The sequence below is a fragment of the Nomascus leucogenys genome, chromosome 5, assembly GCF_006542625.1.
Source record: "Nomascus leucogenys isolate Asia chromosome 5, Asia_NLE_v1, whole genome shotgun sequence".
Taxonomy (NCBI): domain Eukaryota; kingdom Metazoa; phylum Chordata; class Mammalia; order Primates; family Hylobatidae; genus Nomascus; species Nomascus leucogenys.
This window is the reverse complement of record NC_044385.1, coordinates 43,483,528-43,508,870: the sequence shown is the minus strand read 5'-3', so window position 1 is coordinate 43,508,870 and position 25,343 is coordinate 43,483,528. Positions and strand designations below refer to the sequence as shown.

At 40.2% G+C, this 25,343-nt stretch overlaps 1 protein-coding gene and 1 non-coding gene across 2 annotated transcripts in view; one reads left to right on the top strand and one right to left on the bottom strand.

Annotated features, from left to right (window-relative positions):
* The window catches only part of ROR1 (receptor tyrosine kinase like orphan receptor 1), a 416,741-nt gene that overhangs the window by 153,608 nt on the left and 237,790 nt on the right, over positions 1–25,343 (bottom strand). The window contains exon 2 of the mRNA XM_003265179.3: positions 23,159–23,230. Within this exon, the coding sequence (XP_003265227.2) occupies positions 23,159–23,230 (72 nt within the window). The remainder of the gene's footprint in view (positions 1–23,158; positions 23,231–25,343) is intronic.
* Positions 3,317–3,419, top strand: LOC115835250. The gene has a single exon (XR_004030242.1). It is a non-coding gene; the product is annotated as a U6 spliceosomal RNA (small nuclear RNA).

The window sequence follows — 25,343 nt, the reverse complement described above, 5'->3', positions numbered from 1 at the left end:
AGTGAGGACCAGGGGATGGAGTCTGGTCCCACTTCTGCCACAAAGTACTCTTGATATTGTGTGAACCATTCTTTTCTTTGGGTCATGTCTGTTAAGCTTCAGGCACAATGGGCTACATTATTCCAAAGTAGTGTCAACTTCATATTCAAGTGTTTTGATGGCATTTATTCCTTGCAAGACACTGCAAAATATAATTATCTTCCTCCCCCAATCTCCATCCAGGAACAACATATTTTGTATAATGAAAATGGAAGAGGAGGAAGATACCTGTGATATTTTTCCTAGGAAAAGAAACCAGGGGATAATATTGAACTGGTTTTGGATGTTACTGGCAGTTGATTCAGTGTTGTCATCTTTCTTCTGACCAGAAAAAAAAAAAAAGTTTCATAGCACATGCCAAAATGTTATAGTGCATGTGCGCACACACACAAACACACACACACAAGCAAAAGCTGTGTTCAAATTCAAGACTATGCCTTCACAAGAAAAAAGAAATAGAGTTAAACCATCTGAATTTAGAAGACAGAGATACATGATCATTTTTAAGTTATCTCTGAAGTCACATGTACACCAGCTCCAGGATTCTAAGATCCAATTCTGTTGAGTAGAAAAAGCAGTATAGTCAAATATAAGATGCCACAGACAAAAAGGGTTATGTATTTGGAATGAGCAACTATCCCTAACATTCATAAACTTCCCAACTGGGATCCATTTGTATGAAGAGACTCTTCTGGTCTGATAAGAGCCTGGCTTTGGGAAAAAGAACAAGATGACCCAAATTCTTTTGGGGGAGACACTTTCACACATGAATCATCCAAGAAAAATGGCAGCTACATCAGAACATTGGCTGCCTGCCCCAGAAGCTGACCCTGGGGGGCTCAGGCTGCTGGGACCCACCTTCAGCATGGAATGTACTCAGGATAGCAAGGCTAAGTACCTCATCCATCTGACTTCTACAGTCGTGGACAACTCATGCATATTACCATTTTCTTCCCCAGACAGTGTAGCCCTTGGTTGAAAAATACAGCCTCTACTGGTCAGAACCAAGTCAATTTTGTTAGTATGGATATTTCCAAGCTGTGTCCTCCAAACAGCTTCATAAATACTAACTGACAGAAGCTGGGCATGGTGGCTCATGCCTATAATCCCAGCATTTTGGGAGGCAGAGGCAGGGGGGTTGCTTGAGCCCAAGAGTTCAGCACCAGCCTGGGAAACATAGCAAAACTCCATCTCTACAAAAATTAGGCAGGCATGGTGGTTTGTGCCTGGAATCCCAGCTACTCAGGAGGCTGAAGTGGGAAGATCGATTGAGGCCAGGAAATTGAGGCTGCAGTGAGCTGTGATCATGTCACTGCACTCCAGCCTGGGCGAAGAGTGAGATCCTGTCTCAAAACACACATACACACATACATACACACACATACACACACACACACACACACACACACCCCTAATTCAATGGACCAACATACATGAAACAATGTAAAGATAATTTGTAATAATCTTAATACAAGTTTTCTAATATATATTACCCACAAAGGGATGGGAGAAGTTAGGTTTTATAGGTCTATTTCCATTAAATCTATGTCAGGGATGGAGAATTCCTGAGTCAGAAGACTTTAGAGATGAAAGAAAACTAAAATATTAGTTATACCAACACCCCCAGATCATTCTCAATATAGCATTCCTGAAAACTGGTCATACAGTTGGCTTCAATTCCTCTAGAGAAAGGGAGATTACTTCTCCATGAAGGAATGAGTGATGGAGGTAGGCTACATGATCTTATATCAGATCTTTAGACTTTTTGGAATTTGGTTTTCTCATCTATAAAAGATGGGAACTATTTTATAAGACCATGTGGAAGTGGAAATTGTAAAGCAGTAGTTTAGCAACTGATTATCAATGAGTGTTAGTTTCCTTCACCTTTTTGTTATTTATTAAAAAGTTCTTCGATAAACTGGGCAGAAATGTGCTTCTTTGTAACTTTTACCTGGTGGTCTCAGTCTAAACCCCTCAAGCAACATTTTTTCTGTCTTCTGTAAGGCATCACTTCCAACACCTGAAGATGGGCACAAGCATTTCTCTTATTTAGCCTACACCCACCCAATTGCCTCCATCATTCTTTAGAGCTAATGAGAAACTCAAGTCATAAATGTTATGGAGTACCAATAAAATAGGGAGCAAACTGGGAGCATATTAAGGCAGAGTCCCTAACTTCAAGGAGCTTAAGTATATAATGTAGTTTGGGTAAAAGAGGGGCTCAATCAAAATACAATCAAAGAATCATTATTGAGTGGGTGAAAGGGCAACTAAATTTGACTGGAAAACCAGAGAAGGCTTCATGGGAAATGACATTTGAGTTGGGTAATGAATAATTGGAAAGATTTTAAAAGACTGAAAGCTTATGCTGGGAAAACAGCATAAGCAAAACCATGGAGAAATGAAAATATATGTGATGTTTTAGGAAAGGTACAATGGACTGAACTGTGTTCCTCCAAAATTTATATTGGAGTTAGGGTTGAAGCCCTAACCCCGATGTGACTGTATTTGGAGACAGGGCTTTTAGGAGATGACATTTAATGAGGTAATAAGGGTGGGGCCCTAATCTGATAAGATCGGTGGCCTCATAAAAATATAAGAGACCTCTCTCTCTGTCAGTCTGTCTCTCTCTGCCATGTAAGGGCAGAGCAAGAAGGCAGTGGCCATCTGTAAGGCAGAAAGAGAACCCTCACCAGAAACTGATCACTGCTGGACCTTGATCTTGGACTTTCCAGCCTCCAGAACTGTAATACAATACATTTCTGTTGTTTAAGTCACACAGTATGTGGTACTTTGTTATGGCAGCCCTAGCAGACTAATACGAAGGGCAATTACAGAGGAGAATCAATGGGTAAAGACCAAGGAAGAGAGTCGGAGGGTATATTGACCAATGGGGTAGAATAAGAAAATGTAAATGGTCAGGCTTAGGAGACAGAGAAACCAATGTTCAAATCTGTTTTGCTGCTTGATTAGTTACATGACCTGAGGTTACTCAACCTCTCTGAGCTCAGATTTCTTCTTTGTTAATGGTAGAAGGAGATAATATATGTAAGGTACCATTCACAGGTATGATTCACAGGTACTATTCACAGAAGGATGGTAGGTTAAGTACCTTCCACCTAGCATGTGGAAGGTACTCTATAAATGTTAACAAATATTATTTTTATTAATATAACTATATGATAATTAGTTATCATAAAACTAGTACTGAAACAAGACATAAGAGTGATATAGGATGTTCAATGATCTGAATACACCTTAAAAATTCCTCTAGGGCTTGCTTTGGCAGCATATATACTAAAATCAGAACAATATAGAGAAGATTAGCATGGCCCCTGGGCAAAGATGACACGCAAATTCATGAAGTGTTCCATATTTTTAAAACAATGAATAAGACTTACTATTGATAGCACAATGGGGTATTATAGTCAATAATAATTTAACTGTACATTTTAAAATAACTAAAAGAGTATAATTGGATTATCACAGGATAAATGCTTGAGGGAATAGATAACCAATTTTCCATGATACGATTATTATGCATTGCACACCTGTACCAAAATATCTCAAAAACTCCATAAATATATACACCTACTATGTATCTAAAAAAATTTTTTTAAGTCCTCTTAGAATGGTGCATGTTTTTTCTTCTTAGCATTTCTGGATGGCAATTGCATCTTCTAGAATGCCAAGAACAAAAATCTAATTGTGAATGAGAAAACACTGCTTTCAGAAAAACAGCAGCAACTGTGAGAGAAAATATGCATGCAATATTGGCATTCATGTGGGCTAAAGAGAGGAGATGTGGGTCATGGCCAGATGTGTCCTTGATCTGCTTCATATTTAGCAAACGCCCATGCATCCTGCAATACCCAACTCAAATGTCACCTCCACAAAGTCTTATCCCAAACTTCCCCAAACCTATTATGTGCCCAATTCATTTGATCTGTTTCTTCCACTAGACTGTGAGCATCTTGAGGACAGATGCATATTACTTATTTATGCGCCTACCACAGTAACTGGCACATAGCTCAACAAATGCTTGTTGAGTGAATTAATGTGACAAAATGGGAATGCTGACTTTAAAGTTCAGAGAAACAGGAAGATACTGAAATCACTGAAAAGAATTTTTTAAAAAAATCTAAACTATATGCATCTGTAAGAGAAGAGAGGCTGTTCTCCATACTGGCAACAAGACAAGGTATAATCATGATAGAGGCTCTGTCTACATCCTTTTCCTGCCAACAGCCACATCAACGTCTTAGATAAGAACTAAATTAAGGCCAGGCGCAGTGGCTTATGCCTGTAATCCCAGCATCTCGGGAGGCCGAGGCAGGCAGATCATGAGGTCAGGAGATCAAGACCATCCTGGCCAACATGGTGAAACCCCATCTCTACTAAAAATACAAAAATTAGCTGGGTGTGGTGGCAGGTGCCTGTAATACTCAGGAAACTGAGGCAGGAGAATCACTTGAACCTGGGAGGCAGAGATTGCAGTGAGCTGAGATCAAGCCACTGCACTCCAGCCTGGCAACAGAGTGAGACTCTGTCAAAAAAAAAAAAAAAAAAAAAAAAAAAAGAACTAAATTAATATAACACACAAAGTTGGGATGTTATGAGCATGCAAAATGATACCATCAAATAATATGACAAATCTAACATGTTGAAATATAATAGGAATAGCTTCTAGTGAGTGCTGGGACACAAAACACCGATTATACAATGAGAGATGAGAATTAAACAGTGAGTATGAGAAAAGGGAGATGCAAGTGAATGGTAAAAACTGCAAGAAACTCACAGGAGATTTAGTTAATTGCCATTGATTAAAAGTCAGCAATAAGTTAATAAGTTGATGTTACTGAGCAGCAGATAATTTAGGTTGAGAAATAAAAGCATAAAATGAATTAGCAGAAAAAGACTGCAAAATGAAGTGGCAGCACAAAGTATTCTATGCTCACTCCAGAAGACCACCTTTTATGAGGGAAGGATCTGGAAAACGAGCTAGGAAGAGGATAATGAAATGAATGGAAACTTTAGTCAGAGAAAGAAGAGATTCTGTGGGCAATAACATCATAATGAAAATGCACTATCAGAGCTCTGCATGATCTCCTGTAATTCTCAAATCAACCTCATGAGGTCTAGGTGTCCACATACCAGGTCCTCTACCTAAAAACAGACAAGGTCTGAAAGGCTATTTGTCATTTTATCCAAAGTTCAAAGCAACACTGGAACTAATGAGGACACATCTATGTAACAATAAGTTTCATAACAGATTGTTGGTATTAATATATTAGGACATTGATTTTGATCCTTCTTGCTTCTTTTCAAAGTATTTACAATTTTATCTAGAGATATTGATATGGTTGGGGTCCCCACCCAAATGTCATCTGGAATTGTAATCCCCATAATCCCCATGTGTTGAGGAAGGGACCCAGTGGCAGGTGATTGGATCATGGGAGTGGTTCCCTGTGCTGTTCTCCTGATAATGAAGTAGTTCTCATGAGATCTGATGGTTTTATAAGTGTTTGACAGTTTCCCGTTCACACACTCTCTCTCACATGCCTCCATGTAAGACATGCCTGCTTCCCCTTCAGCCATGCTTGTAAATTTTCTGAGGCCTCCCCAGTCATGTGGAACTATGAGTCAACTAAACCTCCTTTCTTTACAAATTACCCAGCCCAGGGCAGTTCTTTATAGCGGCATGAAAATGGACTAGTACAGATATATTTTGGCTTTCTTTATTAAGCATAAACTATGCTACGAGATACTGCTTTGAATACAGCATACACAGTTTAGAAGCATAGAACTAAAGGAAAACTTGAGTCATAATCAAATCTAAAATGACCACACATAACTGCTAAATAAAACAGCATTGATGCCCACTTGCTCCAGCATTTAGCTTTGTCTGTCTCAAAGTTAGAATGTGTAATAATAGTAATTTTTGAACCCCCATTTTATAGATGATAAAACTATAGCTCAAGGTTATTAAGTAATTTACCCAAAGCCATACTGCTACTGAGTATAAGATTAGAAACTCAGGCCAATCTTACTGCAAAGTCCAGAGAACAGCCCCCAGCCACTTTCTGAGCAGAAGAGGGAATAAAACACAGAAGAGTGAGAATGAAGACCAGTTGGCTCAACATAAGAAAGAACTACCTAATTTTAGAGTTTCTCAAAAAGAAGAATAGGTTATTCTTGTGTAATGTCACTTAAGAAAGTGTTGAGCTAGAAGGAAACGCCACTTAAAAAAATTATTTCCATAGGTTTTGGGGCAACAGGTGGTATTTGGTTACATGAGTAGGTGCTTTAGTCGTGATTTGGGATATTTTGGTGCACCCATCAACTGAGCAGTAAACATTGAACTCAATCAGTAGTCTTTTATCCCTCACCCACCTCCCACCCTTTCCCCCAAGTCTGCAAAGTCCATTGTATCATTCTTATGCCTTTGCATCCTCATAGCTTAGCTCCCACTTATGAGTGAGAACATACAATGTTTAGTTTTCCATTCCTGAGTTACTTCACTTTGAATAACAGTCCCCACTTCCATCCAGGTTGCTTCAAATGTCATTAATTCATTCCTTTTTATGGCTGAGAAGTATTCCATCATATATATATGTGTATATGTATATATATATGGATATATGTGTGTATGTGTGTGTGTATATATATATATCGATATATATATATATCTCACAATTTCATTATCCACTCATTGATTGATGGGCATTTGGACCGATTCCACATTTTTTGCAATAGCAAATTGTGCTGCTATAAACGTGTTTGTAAGTATCTTTTTTGTATAATGACTTCTTTTCCTCTGGGTAATGGGATTGCTGGATCAAACGGTAGTTCTATTTTTAGTTTTTTAAGGAATCTCCATGCTGTTTTTTCCATAGTGGTTGTACTAGTTTATACTGAAACCAGTAGTATAGAAGCGAGGAACCACCACTTATCAGGCTTCTGGAAGACGGGAATCACATTTATCAGCCAGGAGCTCACATTATACGACTTCTAGAGGTCATTCAACTTGGAGATTCCCTGAGTCTAGGTTGTGGAGAAAAGTTGTCTCTGGCACCAGACTAATCTGCTGCCCTTCCTAGGGCTGGAAATATTGCTCAATTTGATTCAGACTGAAAAGGAAGTGATTACTTATAACACCTTAAAGAAAATATAAGTGACTGTTTTGATCATCTTGGAGAATGGAAGGCTTTTCTAAGCAGGACACCAAAGTCAAAGATTGATAGATTCAATTTCATAAAAATAAAATTTTTCCATGTTAAAATATACATGCAAACAAAATTAAAAGTTAAACTAGAAAAAATGTAGATTTCAAACAAAAGATAAGTATCTTAATAGTAGAATGAGAAAAAGAAATGAATATGTTACAGATAAACTGGCTACTAAACATGAAAAATTCAACCTTAGTTATCAAAGAAATGGAATTTAAAATAACAATGACATACCATTTTTTTGCTTTTAAAATTGACAACAACCAAGAAAATGAGAATACTTAGTTTGAGTGAAGGTAAGAATAGGACATTCTCCTGCACCGTTGCTAGGAATGTAAATATGCAGAGAGATTTAAAAGAACACTGTGTAGTAGGTACCTTCATGAGGCCAGGTACTGTCCTAGGCCATTTAAGGCATGTTTCATCACCCTACTATTTATAACACAAAGCTAGAATAATTCTAACTTTTTAACAATAGGTGATAATAGGTTCAGTAAATTACTGAATACCTCTACAATGGAACACATTTGGGTTTTTTTTTTTTTTTTTTTTTTTTTTATTTTTTATTTATTTTTTATTTTTTGAGATGGAGTCTCACTCTGTCTCCCAGGCTGGAGTGCAGTGGTGCAATCTCGGCTCACTGCAACCTCTGTCTCCCAGGTTCCAGTGATTCTCCTGCCTCAGCCTCCCAAGTAGCTGGGATTACAGGTGCACGCCACCATGCCCTACTAATTTTTCTATTTTTAGTACAGACAGGGTTTCACCATGTTGGCCAGGTTGGTCTCGAAATCCCGACCTTAGGTGATCCATTTGCCTCAGCCTCTCAAAGTGCTGGGATTACAGGCATGAGCCACTGCACCCAGCCCACATTTGTATTAGTCCATTTTCACACTGCTATAAAGAATTACCTGAGACTGGATAATTTACAAAGAAAAGAGATTTAATTGACTCACAGTTCCACATGGCCAGGGAAACCTCAGGAAACTTAGAATCATGGCAGAAGGTGAAGGAGAAGCAAGCACTTTCTTTACAAGGTGACAGGAGAGAAAGAGAGAGAGGAACTGCCACACACTTTTAAACCAACAGATCTCGTGAGAACTCACTCACTATCACAAGAACAGCATGGGGAAAACCTTGCCCATGATCCAATCACCTCCCACCACGTCCCTCCCTTGACACGTGGGGATTACAATTTGGATTACAATTCAAGATAAGATTTGGGTGGGGACATAGAGCCAAACCATATCAACATTTACTATGGCCAATAAAAATGATGTTAAAAATATTTAATGACACAGAAAGATGTTTGTGAAATTGTTTCTAAGGGACAAATGTTGTTTACAAAAGAGAATGGCTCAATATGATTCCATTTCAGTAAATATATCTGTAAAAATATATGCATTAAAAAGACTAAAAGTATCTGTTAGCAGTAACATAATTTTGGCTTCATTTTATTTTCTAGATTTTCTACAATAAATAAATATGTTTAGATATTGCAAGAGCTAGTTTTTTGTTTTGTTTTGTTTTGTTTTTAAAGGAAGAAAATGATTTCAGGATAAGGGCAATAAACGGTACAGGTGACACATCAGGCCCACCTTACCTTCAAAGAGCTGAGCTGCTGGGAGCCATCTATCTTCCTGCTATTAGTCTCCTGCCTCAACTGACCCTGGGAAAGAAGACCCAAGCTGTTTAGCTGGATTCTGAGATGGTCTTTCAAGGTTTCCCCAGGTCTTCTCCAAATTCCTCTCTCAGCAGGATGAGGGCTGCTGAGAGCTAAGAAGGCACTGTCTAGCTAGTCTGGGTGGACTGGAGGGATGGGTTACAGTGAGCTCCTCTGACTGGATGCAAGATGCTAGCATCCTTCTGTTACTCAGCACCATTGCAAGGGCAGTATCTCAAGGTCTACCCAGGGTTTACCTGCGATCCAGCACAAAAGTCTGATTCTACTATCTTCAGCAGTATTTGATTCCCATTGGGAATCCTTAGCAGAAAAATGCCCGTCACCAGTAGAAAGGCTTTCCCTGAGCTCGTGTCTTCAATGGATGATCGCATTGTTAGAGTCTTCCATTACCTCAACATTTCTCCTAGCCCCAGCCCAAACATTCCTTTTTACATGAATAAATTTTATTATAAAGTAAAAACAAAAACAAAACACCCACAAACACAAAACAGCAATGTCAACATCAACAGAAAGCATGGCCTCTAAATAGACACTTTACCAAGATTTCACCCCTTATGCTCACAGTTCTTTTAACACAGATGCTTGGCAAGCAGAGATAATTTCAGATCACCTACTGTTTCTTGATGTAAAAATAAAGAAACACATATTCAAGTCAATTTACATTTTATGAAGCACAACATTATCATACTAGGATCTGGGAATGACTTCGTGTGGACATTTTTACCCTTGTGTGACAACCGAGGACATAGAAGTCCACAGAGGTTTAGTGAATGGCCTAGGGTTACCTTATTAGTGGACATGCCAGGGCTCTTACCGGGAAATGGGGCTATAGCACTAAGTAAAAACAGTTAGCGTTGCAATGTTAAATTCATTTTTGTAGCCCTCAGAGACCCGGCAGTACAGAAGAACAGCAAGACCAAAGCTCTTCGATGTGACTGTTTTGTTTATTTAGAGTTTTCTTTTGTTTTATTTTGGCAAAAGTCACTTAACATAAAATTAACTGGTTTTTTTTTTTTTTTTTTTTTTTTTTTCTTGAGACGGAGTCTCGCTCTGTCACCCAGGCTGGAGTGCAGTGGCGCAATCTCGGCTCACTGCAAGCTCCGCCTCCCGGGTTCACGCCATTCTCCTGCCTCAGCCTCTCCGAGTAGCTGGGACTACAGGCGTCTGCCACCACGCCCGGCTAATTTTTTGTGTTTTTAGTAGAGACGGGGTTTCACCGTGGTCTCGATCTCCTGACCTCGTGATCCGCCCGCCTCGGCCTCCCAAAGTGCTGGGATTACAAGTGTGAGCCACCGCGCCTGGCCAAAATTAACTGTTTTAAAGTGAACAATTTAGTGGCATTTAGTATACTGACAATGTTGTATAACCACCATTTCTATCTAATTGGAAAACAGATCTGGCAGCCCAAAAGGGAAGTGCGTACCTATAAAGCGATTGCTCCCTTTTCGCACTCTAGCCAGCCCCTGGCAACCAATTCAACTTCTGCCTCTATGCATTTACCTCTTCTGAATATTTCACATGAATGAAATCATACACGTGACCTTTTAGGTCTGGCTTCTTTCACTCAGCATAGTGTTTTTGAGATTTATCCATGTTATGGCATGTATCAGAACTTCATTCCTTTTTATGGCCAAATAATATTCCATTGTATGTCTGTACCACTCTTTGTTTACCAGTCATCCCACTGATGGACATTTAGGCTGCCTCCATCTTTTGGCTATTGTAAGTAATACAGCTATGAATATGTGCGTACCTGCATTTGTTTGAATACCTGTTTTCAATTCTTTGGGGGTATATATGAGTTTTATAATTTTTATGTCTTCTACTTATTTTTTATCTGACTACAAGAGTATAGGATATTTATTAAAGAAAATATGAAAATCGAAGAAAAAATACAAATAAGAAAAACCACCTAAGGGTAATCAAGAATATCCCCTTCCAGAAAGGATATCCTACCAGCAAAAAGCCTTCTAAGCCCGTTCCTTCTTTCCTCCCTATACACACAAATTATTATTTTAGAAATAAATAGTCACTGAGAACATGGACTTGGTAGCCAGGAAAGCCTGGATTTGAATTCTGGCTCTGCCATTTACTAGCTGCGTCACTTTACCTTGAACTAGTTTTCCTGCCTGTGAAATGGACATAATAGTATATACCTTGCAGAGTTTTTATGGCACATTAAATGGTGCTCAGGAAGTGTCAGGTATAACAGTACTTCCCACACAGGGATTTGCTAACTCCACCAGAAAGTGAGGTTCATGAGAGAGGAATTTTGTATTTTCACCTCTGTATCAGCACAGTGCCTGCCACATGGCTGGCACTCAATAAATACCTGTTGAATGTATAAGTGAATGTAACTATTGAGGACATTGGGGTTGAAATTAGAGTCCTAGGAAGGATCTTTGGGAAGAATTCAGGTCTCTGAGTTCAGAAGACAAGTAAAGACCATGGACGGAAAAATCTTGTAGGTCAGTTTTAATTCTATGCAACCATAGTCCAATGGCCAGAGTTTGTTTGGTCTGATTTGGGGCCCACAGATAATGAAATCATTTGCTGAAAATGGTCAGAAAATAAGTTATTTGCAGCAGTTGGGGCAGAGGCTAGGAGGCCTCTGAGGTATGTGGGGATTTGAACTTCCTAAGCTGCTAGACCAGCTAAGGCTTGGGGCATTTTTTTTTTTTTTAAGCAAATAAGCATTTGATAGAATAAACCCAGACAAAGAGATACTAAAGTGAAGCCTTGACAGAAACTTCCCTGAAGTAATATAGCTTGGAACTAAAGAGATGATTAGTGAGCTTCTCATGACCCTACAGGAAATCTTGCTTGGTACTGGAACGCAACATTTTCGAAGTTTGTCTAAAAGTTTTCACACACTCCACTGCCTCATAATAATGTCTGCAACGGGTTGCAGAGCTCGCTGTCTGCTGAATTCTTTACTGCCTTTCTTCTTTTGTGGGTCTTTATCCCCAAATAATCTGTTTGTGGACCAAGATTCTGCAAGCTCAGGAGGGCTAAAGTGGAGCTGTAAGCCCTCAAACCCTCAGTAAACAGGCCACAGGGAATGAAGAGCTGACCTCTACCTCAGCTATTAGCTGGGCCTACCTAGGATGGATCTGATCCTATATTCCAGGATAAGTCTTATTTTTTTCATTCATCTCCTTTGCAGCACCTATCACTACTGGAATTCTGTGTATGTGAAAATACTTGTCTAAAGTTTTTCTCTTCCACTAAATTTTAGAGTATCCAAAGGGAAGAATGTTTCTGCCTTTTTCATTTTTGTATCTTCAGCCAGTACAGGCCTTGTCCATGGTAGGCACTGAATAAACATTTGTTGAATAAATGAATCTAAGACATTTTATTACAAAGTTCAATTCAGCTTAAAGGCAATATAATATATTGGTTAAGAACATGGGTTTGAATTCTGGGTTCACTGCTTTGTGACTTACGGCAAGTTGCTTAAATCTCTCTTAGTTTCCTGATGTTACTTTAACAAATTATCACAAACTTAGTGGCTTAAAGCATCAGCAATTCATTCTTTCACATTTCTGGAGGCTAGAAGTACAAAATCCAGCAGAGCCACACTCTTTCTGGGGGCCCTGGAGTGGAATTCATTCCTTGTCTCTTAGTTTCTGAGGGCCCTGGCATTCTTGAGCTTGTGGCTGCATCACTGTGATCTCTGCTTTCATTTTCACATTGCTTTCTCCTCTGTGGGTCCATCTAAAAACTCCCTCTGTCTCTGTCTTATAAGGACACTTGTAGGCATTTAGGCTTCTGGGGATAATGCCAGATAATCTCATCTCAAGATCCTTAATTTAATTACATGTGCAAAACCCCTTTTCCAAATAAAGAAAAATTCACAGGTTCCAGAGTTTAGGACATGGACACATCTTTTGCAGGCAGGATGTCACTATTCAAAATATGACCTTTCTCTAAGGCTCAGTTTTTCATCTGTAAATCTGTTACAGTATCTCAGAATTATTATGAAGATTAAATGTGACAATCCATGTAAATCACTTAACATGGTTCTTGGCATATCATAAGCCCTCAATAGACGGTAGCTATTAATAATTGGTATTATTTCATGAGAAAGGGAGGTGTTACTCCCGATGTCCATAAGGAACAAGCAATGGAGTTATGCCAACACATTCAGATATTTTAAAAATATATCGATATCACTATCAATCTACCCTTCTCTGTATTTTATGAGTTCCGGGGCTTGCGCTCAGCCGTCTCACATGTGTCATTACATTCTGTACTTACAACAGCCCTTGAAGGCTGGTATTCTCCCCATTTTACAGAAGGTGAAAAAAATCCAGATCTTAATGTTCAAGAATCTGGAGTTAGCCACAGAGCTTAAATATAAACCAAGGACTTCTCACTCCAAGCCCAAGTCTTGCCTACATTACCTCAGAAAATTGAGGACAGAAATTGACGAAGTGCCAAGCACCTATACTTGTATTAATCACTTGTTAGAATATTATGAAGAGTCGAACTACAGAGCAGGTTAGCCTAGAAGAACTCTAAAGCAGTGATTCTCAAACTTTGTTGCACACTAGAATCACCTGGAGAACTTTTAAACCTCTCAAATCACAGGCTATACACCAGACCAATAAAATAAGAAGGCGGGGAGGAGGAGAACAGACCCAGGCATTCCTAATTTTTAAAATTCCCCAGGTGATACCAATTACAGCTGAGGTTAAGAATTACTGCTCTATCACTGGTCCTTAAACTTTAGTGGGCATCAGAGTCACCTGGAAGATGGTAAAAATGGAGGGGAATAGGGTCTAGCCTGATTCAACGAACCCGGGTCTCTCCAAGTGATTCTAACACCCACCAAAGCTTGAGGACAGCTACTCTAAAGTACCTTTCGGCTCCCATATTCTGATTTTCACCACTCATTCATTTCTCTCTTTATTCAAACAACTGCACGAGATGTTGGAGAGATAAGGATGCATAAAGAAGACATGACTTCTGATCTCAAGAAGTTCACAGCTTGACATGCTGCTCTTTTCTCTCTCAAAGCCCTCTCCATACTGCTTTTCCTGGTCAACCTCTGTTTGAATGGGAGACACATGAGGGCGTTGCTTGAAATGACGAAGATCTTCAATAAAATTTCTTGCATAAGGAAAGAAGAAGAATGGGGAGAAGAGGAAGAACATACATGCAAACAAGCATCACCTGGTATGTGGAGGAACAAGGTGTGATCACCAGTGGGAGAAGGTGGAGTCAGGAAAGGCTTCTTGGAAGTGGTGAAGTGTGAGCTGGGTCTTTAACAACGACAAAAGGTTGGGGGAGGGTGTTCTCATCAGAGCATATAGTAAGATTTGCACAGATGCTTGAAATAGGATGACGAATAATGAACAGTTTGGTTTTAGAGCACAACAAGCAAAGATGGAGAAGGAGAAGCAGGAAACTGAGGGAGGAGCCCCATGGTAAAGCACTTTGTATAATCTCTGTTTCCCCTCCCTTTAGCCAAGCAGACCTTTTAAGTCCGAAAGTCCCAGCAAGTCTTTAGATAAGGTTAACCAAAGTTGTGGGCCCAAGGCTAGGAAAGACTTCCATGATCCCTGCGAGCAGGACCCCAGTCCATAGGTTTCTGGAAGTGGGTGCAACAGGAGGAGATAGGCTTAAATCCAAACTAAAAGACACATAGGCAAGGAAAAAACAGCCTGGGAAAAAGCCAGACACTCTTTCTCTGTGACTGCCTTATTATTTATGAGTCCAAAAATGTGCCTTGTCTTAGCCAGGAATTACTGAAAATAGTACCAAGAGAGTAAGGAATCTGAGACTCAAGACAGAAGGTAGATAAGCTCTCTCCTCATTCTAAATGGTAAAAACAGGAGCACAAACACTTCCAAGCTTGCTCCGTTGCTCACCTGCCTGGGCTGGGGCAGCGGTTGCTGGGAGGTTGGAGGTGGGGTTCTATGCTGCTCACACAGCCATCTGCGGAGCACCCCCAGGGCCTCGTTCCTCTAGGCTGAATGCCCCACTAACAGCACAGATGGGGAGATGAGGAATGATGGGAGGGCTTGGGTGCCAAGAGCTGGAATAACCGGCTGGAAAGACCCCTGCATGCTGAGGAAGACCCTTTCTACTCCACTGATGGCAGGGGGGCTGATGGCAAATCTCTCCCCTTTGAGCAGGTTTTGAAGAATCAAGATGGACCATAAAGGGTCATTTTCCCTCTATTTCCGGATAGAATTCCATATCCCTCATCTTGTCGATGTCTTTCCCTAAAGTGAATAGACTTGTCAAAGAGGACTGAGAGAGAGAGAGCTGCTTGGTTGAAGGGAACTGATTTTCATGTTGCATGCTTCTATGCTGGGTGTAAGCAAAGGGAATACGAGCTGGTTGCCAGCAAAGGGATACAGGAGATATACAGCAGGCAAGAAGCTCCCCGCATATACCCAAATCCCTGCTCTCCTATCAGGAAGGTGTTCCTGGCTGAGTGTGGTGGCTCATGCTTGTAATCCCAGCACTTTGGGGGGCCGACGGGGCAGATTGCTCGAGCCTAAAAGTTCAAGACAAGCCTCGCAAACATGGTGAAACCCCGTCTCTAAATACAAAAATTAGCTGGACATGGTGAGGTGCACCTGTGGTCCCAGTGACTTGGGAGGCTGAAGTGGGAGGATTGCTTGAGACTGAGAGATGGAGGCTGCAATGAGCCATGATCACATCACTGGACTCCAGCCTGGGCGACAGAATAAGATCTTGTCTCAAAAGAAAAAAAAAAAAATCCCTATGTGTTTTTCGGCTTTTAACCCACAATATTTTTCTCCACAGATGAGAAATTACTCCAGATATTGCTTGTCTCTAATCATATTAGTGGTCAATTTGTAATCTAGTCATAATAGTGATCAGACTATAATCAGTAATGATAATCACTTACACATAAAATCTTTATTTTTATATATATATTTATTATATTTTAAGTTCTAGGGTACATAAAGCATTATATACACACACACGAACAAAATCAGTGTTTAGAAACATTTCTTTTTATAAAAAGTAGTTCCTAGAATTTTAAAGCTGGAATGGATATGAAAGCATTTCTTTATGCTGCAAGGAGGAAACACAGGTTACATTTACCTAAGGTTCCAGCGATTGTTTCCTGAGAGCAGCATTATCTAATAGAAATATACTGTGAACCACAAATGTAAGTGAGAAGTGTAATTTTAAACTGTCTAGTAGCCACATTAAAAGGGATCAGGTACTATAAACTAATTTTAATGTATTTTACTAATTCAATATATGAAAATATTTCAACATGTAATCAATGTAAAAATTATTAGTAAGATATTTTCTTTTTTATATTAAGGCCTTGAGATCCAGTGTGTTTTACACTGATGCTACCCCTCACTTTGGACTGTCCACATTTCACATTCTCAATAGACACAGGTGGGTAGTGGCTACTATCCTGGGTCACGCAGCACTGGAGTCTCAAAATGGGTAATGCAGCCAGAACAAGGATTGATGCCTCCCTTTCAACAGGTGAAAACCCCGAGGCCCAGAGCTTAAATAGGTCATTGACCTGGTGATGGAGCTGAGCTGGAACTAGAACCTAGCTTCCTTGTTAAAGTGCTGTTTCCTCAAATCATACTGCCCTCCCCTTGGGAAAGAGAAGGGAGTTGGTGGGGAGGGTGCGGTCAAGAGAACCGGTAGTGAGCACCTATATATGCTAGAGACTGTGATGAGATTTATACTTTAATTCATACACCAGCCCTTTCAAGTACATATCACTCCTCTATTTTCCATATGAGGTTAGAGAGGCTCTAAGTGTTTTAGTAGTTGATAATGGCAAGGTGACAACCTTTAAAGAAAATGGTGCTATCAATATTAGAAAGATGTTGCTTACCACCCCAACCAGCTACCAGTTTTGAAGATGAAACACAAGGCTGGATAAGCCCTCAGACACCCCAGTCCTAGGAAGACTGTTCATCAGCTTGCCACGTGCCAAGAGCCAAGGCAAGATCCAGTCTATCCTTACATTACCACCTTCAACCCATAGCTCCAAATATATACAATTAAAGCACAAGAAAATGACTCGGTCACCCCATTCTGACTAGCCAAGCATCAAGCTCTAAGCTATAGGCCAGTCAATACCATTGAAATAGACCATGTGCCAAGGACAAATCAAGTAACAGAGTGGGGACAAGAGGGAGTAACCACTCCTGAGCTAGAGAACCTGGTCCTAGGCCTTGATGGTGAAGCTTCGAGGGAAGGGACAGGCCAGGGGGCTGAGTCTAGGATGTATCTGTCTGTTGCGACTGAGCAAGCAGCTATCCTATCACAACATGGGCATGAAACCCACGGACATGCTAGTTGACTAGGAAAACCACCTTAGGTAACTGATACGGTTTGACTCTGTCTCAACCCAAATCTCATCTTGAATTGTGTCTCCCCCAGTTCCTATGTGATGTGGGAGGAACCTGGTGGGAGCTGATTAAATTATGGGGGCAGGTCTTTCTTGTGTTGTTCTCGTGATAGTGAATGAGTCTCATGAGATCTGATGGTTTTAAAAACAGGAGTTTCTCGGCACAAGCTCTCTCTTTGCCTACCACCATCCATGTAGGACTTGACTTGTTCCTCCTTGCCTTCTGCCATGATTGTGAGGCCTCCTCAGCCATGTGGGAATGTGAGTCCATTAAACCTCTTTTTCTTCCCAGTCTCACGTATGTCTTTATCTGTAGCATGAAAATGGACTAATACAGTAATAGATACATAGACCTCCATCCACAGGTGAGCAAAAGGAAGCTCAGAGTCATAGTAACTTTAGAGCCCATGTTTATAAGACCCACACTGCACACTTGCCTACTAAAGCTTCAACCTGGTAAAGAAAGCCATTTAAAAAGGCAAACCAGGACAAAAAAATATATATATATAGTCTGTCAGCAAAGAGAACTATTTGCAGTTGGAAACAGGCCTCAGTATTTTTTTTTTTTAAGTAGTAGGTTCCCTCCCTTTCTGCTGCCTATGGGAGCAATTTCCAGCCCCTTCTCCAAAAGAAACATTTGGCTTCCTATAGAGAACCTCTGAGACCTCTTGTGACTGAGTATGGTAGAAGGGGAAAGAGGCCCTTATCACACCCACCCCAACACTCTCATGGGGAAGCTGAGGTTGAGCTCCTGTAGATCCATTTATTTTAGGCAGTATTTGGTTCTGAAGCAGTTGTTTCAGAAATTACCCCCATGACCCATCAATAGTAGCTTTCAGCGGCTCTTCCAGGGTGGCCTTGTCTCTTTTAAATTTCATTTCCTGTTGGAAAGGATAGACAGGTAACTGGTTAATCCCAATGACTGGACTCATTTAACAGAACACTGGGACCTGAGTGTGGCTGGGGAGCCACAGTGGGACTGACAGGTGGAACAGAGCAGCTGGGTGAAGAAGAAGGCATTAAAGCCCACCTAGAGATGGATTGTATTTTACTGCTTCTCCACTTGAGGGAACTTGCCCCACAACAGGAGGGGATATGAATGCACTCAGTTGTCACAACGGACATGGTCCTTGGACCTGGCCCTAAGGCCTTGGTGGGAATCCTGGCACTTCCCCTCCATCAAATCCTTTAGCCCAAATGAGCCTCAGTTGCCTATCTGTTCTATTGCAAAGGGTGGTATGAATTCAAATGATGCGTGCAACCTGCTTAGCAAGTGCCTCACGCCTGGTAGGCATTTACACACCATAACTGGGATTTGAACCCAAATAATTTAATGCCGTGTTTCCTACTACATGTTACCTACTGCATGGTGTTAGGCAATAGATAAGGCAAACCCTAACTTTAAAGAGGCAGGCATGAAATAGATAATTTCAATACATCAAGGTAAGGATTCTGATCAAGATAGATATAAGCTAATATGGTACCCCATAATTTGGAGCACTGTTGATGGTATGATTAAAGGGGTTGATGGAAGGATTTGTTAATCATCTGTCTGTTCCTCCAGGAGGTTCCAACAAGGAAGGAATACTGCCTGTGTTATTCAGAAGTATGTCCATTAGGGGCACTGTGGGGAAAAGGGGAGGGAGGGAATGTTTAAGGTGTGCTTAAGTAAAAGAGGAGTTAGCCAAGTGAAGAACAAACCCAGTCAGAGGAAGCTGCATGAACAAAGGTACAGAGGCTGGAAAGAGAATGGCATGTTTAGGGCATCGGAGGCAGGTTATTGAAATAAACTGAATATTGAGTATGGGGACTGGAGGTAAGATAAGAAGAGTCAGTAGGGGTAAGACCATGGAGAATCTTGTGTTGCCAAGCTAAGAAGTATGTCACTTGTATGAATGAACACTAAAGTGTGGAAGGCCAGAAAGGGATGATTTATCAGAATCTAAGATATCTACCCCAACCCTAAAATATGCCTGCCTTACCAGACTGTTGAAGTACCCACGATATTTTAATATCAAGCCCAAAGTAATAACCATATTAACCCAAAACAGCTATCACTTCTTACTCTCCAATGAATTTATCAGATTTGCTGGCCAGGTGAATTTTCACAACAGCCCTATGCAGTAGGTGCTTTTCTTACCTCATCTTACAAATGAGAAGACCAAAGCAGATAGGTTGAGAGGCTTGCTAAAAGCCACACAGGAAACACATAGTGGAGTCAAGATTCAAACCTAGTCAGTCACCCTGGCTCAAGTCCATTTTCTAAACCACCATATTATCTCAAATCTATCTCCCAGATCACTGCTATTCTTGACCTGAGTGTATCACTTTAAGCCCATTTGATAAACTTCTAATTTCCATAGCTCTATTTTTCAATTATAGAATTTTGATTTAGTTCTTTTGAAATATGCCTTTTTTGTCATATTATCTTGCACTTGCCTCATGGTTTCTACTTTTTCACCATGAAACATTTTAAACATATATACTGTCTCAAATTGGTCCACTGTGTTTAGTTTCTAAGGTATGAACTTTTCTATGTGTTTTGTCTGCTGACTCTTACTAATGGTGGCTTTCTTCCCCTCTCTTGTAGGCATTATAATTTTTTAAAGTAAGCTCAACATCAGCAGGAGTTTGCCATTGTTGTTTTGTGGTTTTCATTTTTAAAATTTTGTCTTTGGTGGAAAACCCTCATGCATGAGGATGCCGTGACATTTTTAAGAGCTGGTTTTAGGTTTGCTGCTGTCAGTGTCTCCTAGTTTAATCAATTCCAGGTCAAGTTTTTATGTTACCTTCTTAGTTTGTGGCTTGTGCAATACCTGAGAAGAATCCCAATCCCATTCCCACATGTAGTACAGGCTGAGGTTTTGATTTCTCATGGGTGATCCCAATGGCCCAAGGTGCTTGATAGATTTCTGTATCACATCCTCAGCAGAATATTCCTTATTTCATACTTAGGCCAGTCATTCTTCATTCATATCCTAATGCAGGGAGTTTGTTTCCTGTGGCTCCAAATCTTATCCCCATGGGATACTAAAACTCCAGGCCCTCGGGAGTACACATAGTTTTCAAATTATCATGGACTCTTTTGCTTAATTCCTCCTCACAGATCATTGTTCTAGGATTGAACTTGTTTTTCATTTCTGGAGCCTAGGGATTTCACCTCTTTGTGTACCAGCCTGGCAATGGATTATTTTCTTCATTGTATATTTCACTAGTATCTCTCTGTGATTGGAAGAAGTGTCTCTTGAAAGCTCAATCTACCAAATTGACCAGAAGGCTTTGATTATGCATTTAGCCATCAGTCTTTCCAAATAGTCTCTGAGTTCATGGAGGGCAGGCGCCTTTGTCTGGTTTGTCTTTATATCCTAATTTTCATAGAGTTCCTAGACCAGAGTAGGAATCAATAAGGTTTTGATCAACGAATGATCTTCCTCTCTCATTCAAAATGGAAATTAAAGAATATACACTAATTACCTTCTAGAGAAAGATGATGCCAAGCATCCTCACACCTTCAGAAAGCCATCCATACTCTCTGGAAGTCTGTGTGGAACAAACAAAGGACTCTGGGGCCTGCCTTGATCCTTCCCTTTGGCCAACAGGTTCATACTATCGACACTACTTCTTTCTTGATGGGCAACTACTACCAATTACAGTGCTGGTCTGGTAGAAATTCCAAGTCTGGTAGGCTGGGTTCCAGACTGCTGGCTCTGCTGCCTTTCTTAGCACACATTGATGCTTTTCTATTGCCATAACTGGAATCTGATCAATAACATGCAGTGTGCAATGATATAATTTTTCTGTTGGCACCATAAGGAACTTGCAGAATAAGTTCACATAAAAGCACCCAGCACAGTGCCTGCACAGAGCAGGTACTAAGTTAATGTTCAGGGTCTTTTATTTCTTCTTTTCCATTAAACATATTCTATAAATATTTGTTGAAAATCTGCTTTCTAAGCGTTGTGGTTTGTGCTGGAGGTGGAGAGGAGTAACATGGAGTGCCTGATTTAATACTTAATAGAAAAATAATGTCGGGTCAAATTTGACAATAGAAAAAAATATTCTAAATGTCCTTTGATTTAAGGTGAAAAGACATCTCACTTCATTCCACCATCCTAAAGTGCCTAGTAAAGTATAACCAGCAAAATAACTTCACCCATTGCTGTTTTATAAAATAAACTTATCTCTTCTCAGAGAGGAAATACAACTTACAGTGAATGTATTAGTGGATGTATTAGTTTGTTCTCATGCTGCTATAAAGAACTGCCTGAGACTGGGTAATTTATAAAGGAAAGAGGTTTAATTGACTCACAGTTCTACATGGCTGGGGAGGTCTCAGGAAACTTACAATCATGGCAGAAGGCACCTCTTCACAGGGTGGCAGGGGAGAGAATGAGTGCCCAGCGAAGGAGGAAGCCCCTTATAAAACCATCAGATCTCATGAGAACTAACTCATTATTATGAGAACAGGATGGGGGAAACCACCCTCATGATTCAATTATCTCCACCTGGTCCCTCTCACAACACATGGGGATTATGGGAACTACAATTCAAGATGAGATTTGGGTGGGGACACAACCAAACCATATCAGCAGACAACAGAGAGCTAATCATGAAAGACCATTTATGACAATGACTTTTGAGCTCCCTTTACCACTGTAATCTCAGAACCTTGAATCATGCCTGAACTAAAGTAGAAACTCAGTAAGTTTGCTGAATGAATTTGCACACATATGTATGGCTATGGCTTCTCACCAGGTAAGATGTGACTCATCATTCCACACACATTTATTGAGAATTTCCTACAAATAAGAGTTTGTGCTAGATTTTGTGATGGAGACCAAAAAAAAAAAAGTAAGATAGAAACCCTATCTACAAGGAACTTCTAAGCTTAAGGGTGAGATAAGTATATAAATCACCATAATATCATATAGAAAATGTGAAGAGAAGAACAGAGAAGGGAGCTATGGGAGTTTCAAAGAGGGAAAGGCCACTTCCAGCTGGAGGGATTAGACAAGACTGGATAACGTAAATTTTATGCTTGGTCTTGAAGGAGAAGTAATTTGTTGCCTTGCAAAAGGGGGAGAATGGGTATTGGCAAAGAAGGAAAGGCAATCCAGGTGAAAAGATGAAAGCAGAGAGGCAGAAAAGCACAGGATGTATAAGAAGAAATGGAAATTTGGCTGGAAATGCATAAAGGGGAATAAAGATAACTAAGGCTAGAAAGGTAGATTGAGCCAGACTGCAGGGGTTTTGAATGTGTCCTGATGTACCACTCCAGGACATAGGGTCTTTATAAAATACCCAATGCTTAACATATGGTGGGGCTTAATTAATGCTAAACAACAATCTCCTAGCAGAAACCTGTTCCCCACGTGCAGAGGAAGCTGCCATCCTTATGCACAGGCAATTACAAACATTCCAGATACTCGGTCCTGAACCCTGCAAGCACATCAAATGCTCATCATGAAAGGTCACCGAGCAAACAGCTCTGATCAATCCTGGCTTGGGCTGAATCAAATCCCCTAAATAAGATCCACTAGATGTAGTGTCAGAAAGGTCAGAAACGACCCTATTTCACATCTTGAAGCATTTTTACCATGTGGAACATTTTAGAGGAAGAAGAAAAAGGAATGAGGGGGGGAAAGAAACTCTCCAGAAATAATAGAATCCCAAGTAATTCAATGTTAAATGATCACAAAGTAAGCTGGGGATTTATTTTGGTCCCCATCTCCTTGCAGTGATCTGAAAAACAGTTGATTTCAAAGGTCATGCCAGGATTAAAAACAGAGTTTCACGCCTCTTTCCTCGCCTCCCCTGTGTGCCCCCACTGTGTACCTTTGTTGAGTTCACTTGAAATGTTCCATGATGAGGTAGGCACCAATTCAGCACTGACTGACAGTTCTGTTTCTGAAAAGAAAAAGAAGGGAAGGGAGAAAGACAAGGACAATATTAAATATAGTAACTTATGGGCCGTTAGAAGCATTACAGGAGATTTCCAAAGGGCCTGCCTTTGGAGAGAGACCACGGCAATCCCATAGCTTATTAGACTGTAATGGTGGCTCTAGATGCCAGTAGAGGTGCCTGCATTTTAGATGCCATCCAAATGAACAATCTATGGGCCAGATTTGAAGATTTTTACTTCAAAACACTGGCTTGAAAATTAAAATGTAAAATATTACATTAACCCTCTCAACATCACTTACCATCAGAGAAATGCAAATCAAAACCACAATGAGATGCCATCTCATACCAGTCAGAATGGCTATTATTAAAAAGTCATGCTGGGCGTGGTGGCTTACGCCTGTAATCCCAGCACTTTGGGAGGCCGAGGCAGGTGGATCACAAGGTCAGGAGTTCGAGACCAGCCTGACCAACATGGTGAAACCCCGTCTCTACTAAAAATACAAAAATTAGCCCTGCATGGTGGCATGCACCTGTAATCCCAGCTACTCAGGAGGCTGAGGCAGGAGAATCGCTTGAACCCGAGAGGCGGAGGTTGCAGTGAGCTGAGATGGTGCCACTGAAATCCAGCCTGGCTGACATAGTGAGACTCCATCTCAAAAAAAAAAAACAAAAAAAGTCAAAAAATAACAGATGCTTGCAAGGATGAGGAGAAAATGGAATGCTAATACACTGTTGGGGGAATGTAAATTAGTTCCGCCACTGTGGAAAACAGTTTGGAGATCTCTCAAAGAGCTAAAAATAGAACTACCACTCAACCCAGCAATCACATTACAAGGTATATACCCCAAAGAAAATAAATTATTCTACCAAAAAGACACCTGCACTCATATGTTCATCACAGCACTATTCATAATAGCGAAGACATGGAATCAACCTAGGTGCCCATCAACAGGGGACTGGATACAGAGAATGTGATACTTATATACCATGGAATACTATGTAACCATAAAAATAATGAAATAATGTCCTTTGTAGCAACATTGATGCAGATAGAGGCCATTAGCCTAAGTGAATTAACAGAGAAGCAGAAAACCAAATATCATGTGTTCTCTTATAAGTGGGAGCAAAATCATGGATACCATGGATAGGAGCAACAGGCACTAGAATTACAAAAGGATAGAGGGAGTGGGGCAAGGGTTGAAAAACTACCTATTGGGTAGTATGTTCACTATCTGGGTGATGGGATCAGTGGAAGCTCAAACCTCAGGATCATGCAATATACTCTCATAACAAGCCTGTACATGTACCCTCTGAATCTAAAATAAAAATGGAAATTGCCAAAAAAAAAAAGAACAAGGGCAAACTACACCTCGCCCCTAAAATACTACATTAACAAGAAAACATCTGCAGAAATGACCACACATAATCAAACATAAACTCCTTTTCTTGTTGAAAGACCAGCCTTAGACTAACGAATTTAATAGCCTTCCTATGGAAGAACAACATTGCTCCTATAACTAATTTCACTGCTCGTGTTTGGAATTGTTACCATTTCTGTGAATAGAGAAATTCGTTTCTCTACATTGGAACTTTAGGTCAAGACAAATGAAAGCTAAGTATTTGAATACAGAGAGTCATTTGTGGTAAATAACTTTAAAGATAATTTTCAAAGCCATCATGAATTAAAGCAAACATACAAATCAATAATCTAAAGGACATAATACACTATGAAGTACTTATGGACTGTTAGAAGTACTTACGGGCTGTTAAAACTCTTTAATAATAGACTGTAATATACAAATAATGTTTGTTGTTGTTCTTGTTTTTTGAAAATTTAAGCCATGCTACTAATATATTGTAATGGGGTTATACTAACCTCCCCTTAGGCTATGTCTACACACACAGACACAGACACACACACACACACACACACACACTCAGAACATTATTAGAGAATATTAGGGCTGGACAGGACCTTAGAGGACCCAGGGTCATTAGCTATAAGGCATACAAGTTGTCAGCCCCTCCTACTTCAATCCAGTGTAGGCATCTTTAATCAATTATGGCTCTGTTTGCCTGTTAAGCCTGGGATCTGTCGCAGAGTCCTTTAAGCACA